Below are 2,199 nucleotides of genomic sequence, written 5' to 3' on the forward strand. Positions count from 1 at the left end.
TCTACACCAATAGGCCTACAATTTGGCGTGTATTCAATGCAAGGGCAAAGTAATAGCGAAATCGAAAAAGAAATGTTTATTCATATATATATATTAAAATTCGTATGTTATCAGTCATAAAATGTAGACTCTTACATAGAATACTACGAGTTGTTGTGTCATCAGCATTCCTCGTGTAAACAACGTACTCCTCTTTGACCGCGGGTCTACCCTGCATCACGAACCTCGGGGATGCTTACCTGTTCAGTGTTGAGAGCCGTCAATGGTGTCCTGTTTGAGCCGGACGGGCATGTCCCGTGTTGCTGTTTAAGCAGAGCAGGGTGAGTCTCCAGCGCTAACTGCAGGTCCAGAATGTAGTCTATCACATGCTGAAGGATTTCCACTTTACTGACTTTCTTATCCTGCGGTATAGTGGGAACAAGGCGCTTCAGTCTGGTGTAGCAGTCGTTCATGTCGTACTGCAGGCAAAAGAGATCTTCCTCTTCCATTTTGCACCGGGCGATGTTCAGGCTGTGTTCCGACAAGCAACGCAAAGCGAACTCGCTGCAGTTCGAAGAATCCTTCTGGGGACGAACTGGGGTGAGAGCCTTCATGTTTTAAATATATTAATACGCGACGACGAAGGCAAATAATTAGTAGCTAAATCGAATGTCCCGTAAATATGCGAATTCGTTAATAGTAAAATAGTTTTGTAATCGACGTAAATGTCGATATGCAAAATGATAAAATATGTAAACGATGGTAATTCTACCCTGGAAATGTCTCCTAGACCGACCGTTTCTACTTCACTGGGCACGGCGTAAAGAAAATGAGTAGAATCCGTACATTTATACAGGAAAGGGGAGGCGCTATCGGCGACTGGTTGACAGTTCTGGGCGAGAAACTGGTCAATCACAAGGCTGCCGATGCCCGTGACAGAACAGTGGGGCCTATAACAAGGCGTGTCTCTGCGCTCTGCGGTGGGTCTCCATCGGAGGTTGATTGCGGCGGGGGAGGCGCGGGTAGATGAATCGCTGCTATAAAATTACACCGAATAGTAAGATTTTGAAATGAGCGCAAGAAATAGCTCGAATTACCGCGGCTTGCAATAACACACATTATTGCGCTTAATTACACTACCATAATTTAGCTATTACAATTGTTACATTTCATATGAAGAAAAACAAAATTGTATAATTTCTAAACAAAGCAATGTGCTCGATTACTGTCATTACATTTCATAATATTTCGCAATTTCCAAATCGAATTCGTGTTATTTGCAATTCATATACAGCTCTTGAAATGAACATGCCAGTTGAATATTTTTTATGTATTTACATTTTGTTCAGTTTTGCATCACGTACCTGCAACATTGTTTCAGAGGGCATCTGGATACATCTAAAAACACTCCCGAATAGTTTGCCGAAATTTAATTCTGTCAGTGAACTGCCTCAACATGTCACAACATTTCAGGGGGATTGTAGGTCAGCGTGTATCATCGCTGTTTTTACGCCAGAATAAATGAACTATTATGATTGCAATATGTTGGATTTAAGGAATGTACTTTCTTAAGTCAACTGCACAGTTCCAGTTGGAAAGAAATATGAATGTGTTAGGCCAAATGTAGCCTAGAATGATCTCCTTTGTAGATCAACTGCGTTCAGTATGTATACAATTTTAACTTAATTTATAACTAAATGCATATTAAATAGCAAGTTTCACAAAGAATGGTAATCTGGGTAAATAAATTACTGATAAGGTTTTTTTTAATGTAAGAGAAACATTAGAATCATTTTCTAGTCCATTTCAATGGCTAGTGCCTTACGCAAATGCAATTTATTAGCTTTATTTATAGAATGCAACAAGCAAGTCATCTATCTGCCCGTGTACAGACATTTCTTTGTTTGAAGTGTGGGGTTTGGTCTTCGGAGCACATTGGGTTGGAGACTTCCTCTCCACGTTTTCCCATTCCTTCACCCAGCTGTGCATTGTGCTGGCCGCATTCCTGCACTCTCTCACTCGTATTGCGCTGGTCTGCTCTCGCGCTGACAGCTGATTCATCGACTCCGCAGCGCAGACTGGCTGGCGCCAGTCCCGTGACGTCACTCATTCACACAGCGCTCCTTCCGCAGGCAAAGCCAGGCAGGTTGCCAAGGCGATGTGGACGCCTGGCTCAACTTCCAGGCTTTTGGAGCGCACTGACAACAGAGCTGAGTATTA

The 2,199-nt window shown here is 42.5% G+C and overlaps 1 protein-coding gene across 1 annotated transcript; it reads right to left on the reverse strand.

Annotated features, from left to right (window-relative positions):
- Positions 1-206: 206 nt before the first annotated feature.
- id4 (inhibitor of DNA binding 4) lies at positions 207-593 on the reverse strand. Its single transcript, XM_035418965.1, has one exon. It carries the CDS (start codon positions 591-593, stop codon positions 207-209), a length of 387 nt encoding a protein of 128 aa, XP_035274856.1.
- Between the last annotated feature and the right edge of the window lie 1,606 nt (positions 594-2,199).

The sequence above is a fragment of the Anguilla anguilla genome, chromosome 1 (genome assembly GCF_013347855.1).
Source record: "Anguilla anguilla isolate fAngAng1 chromosome 1, fAngAng1.pri, whole genome shotgun sequence".
NCBI lineage: Eukaryota > Metazoa > Chordata > Actinopteri > Anguilliformes > Anguillidae > Anguilla > Anguilla anguilla.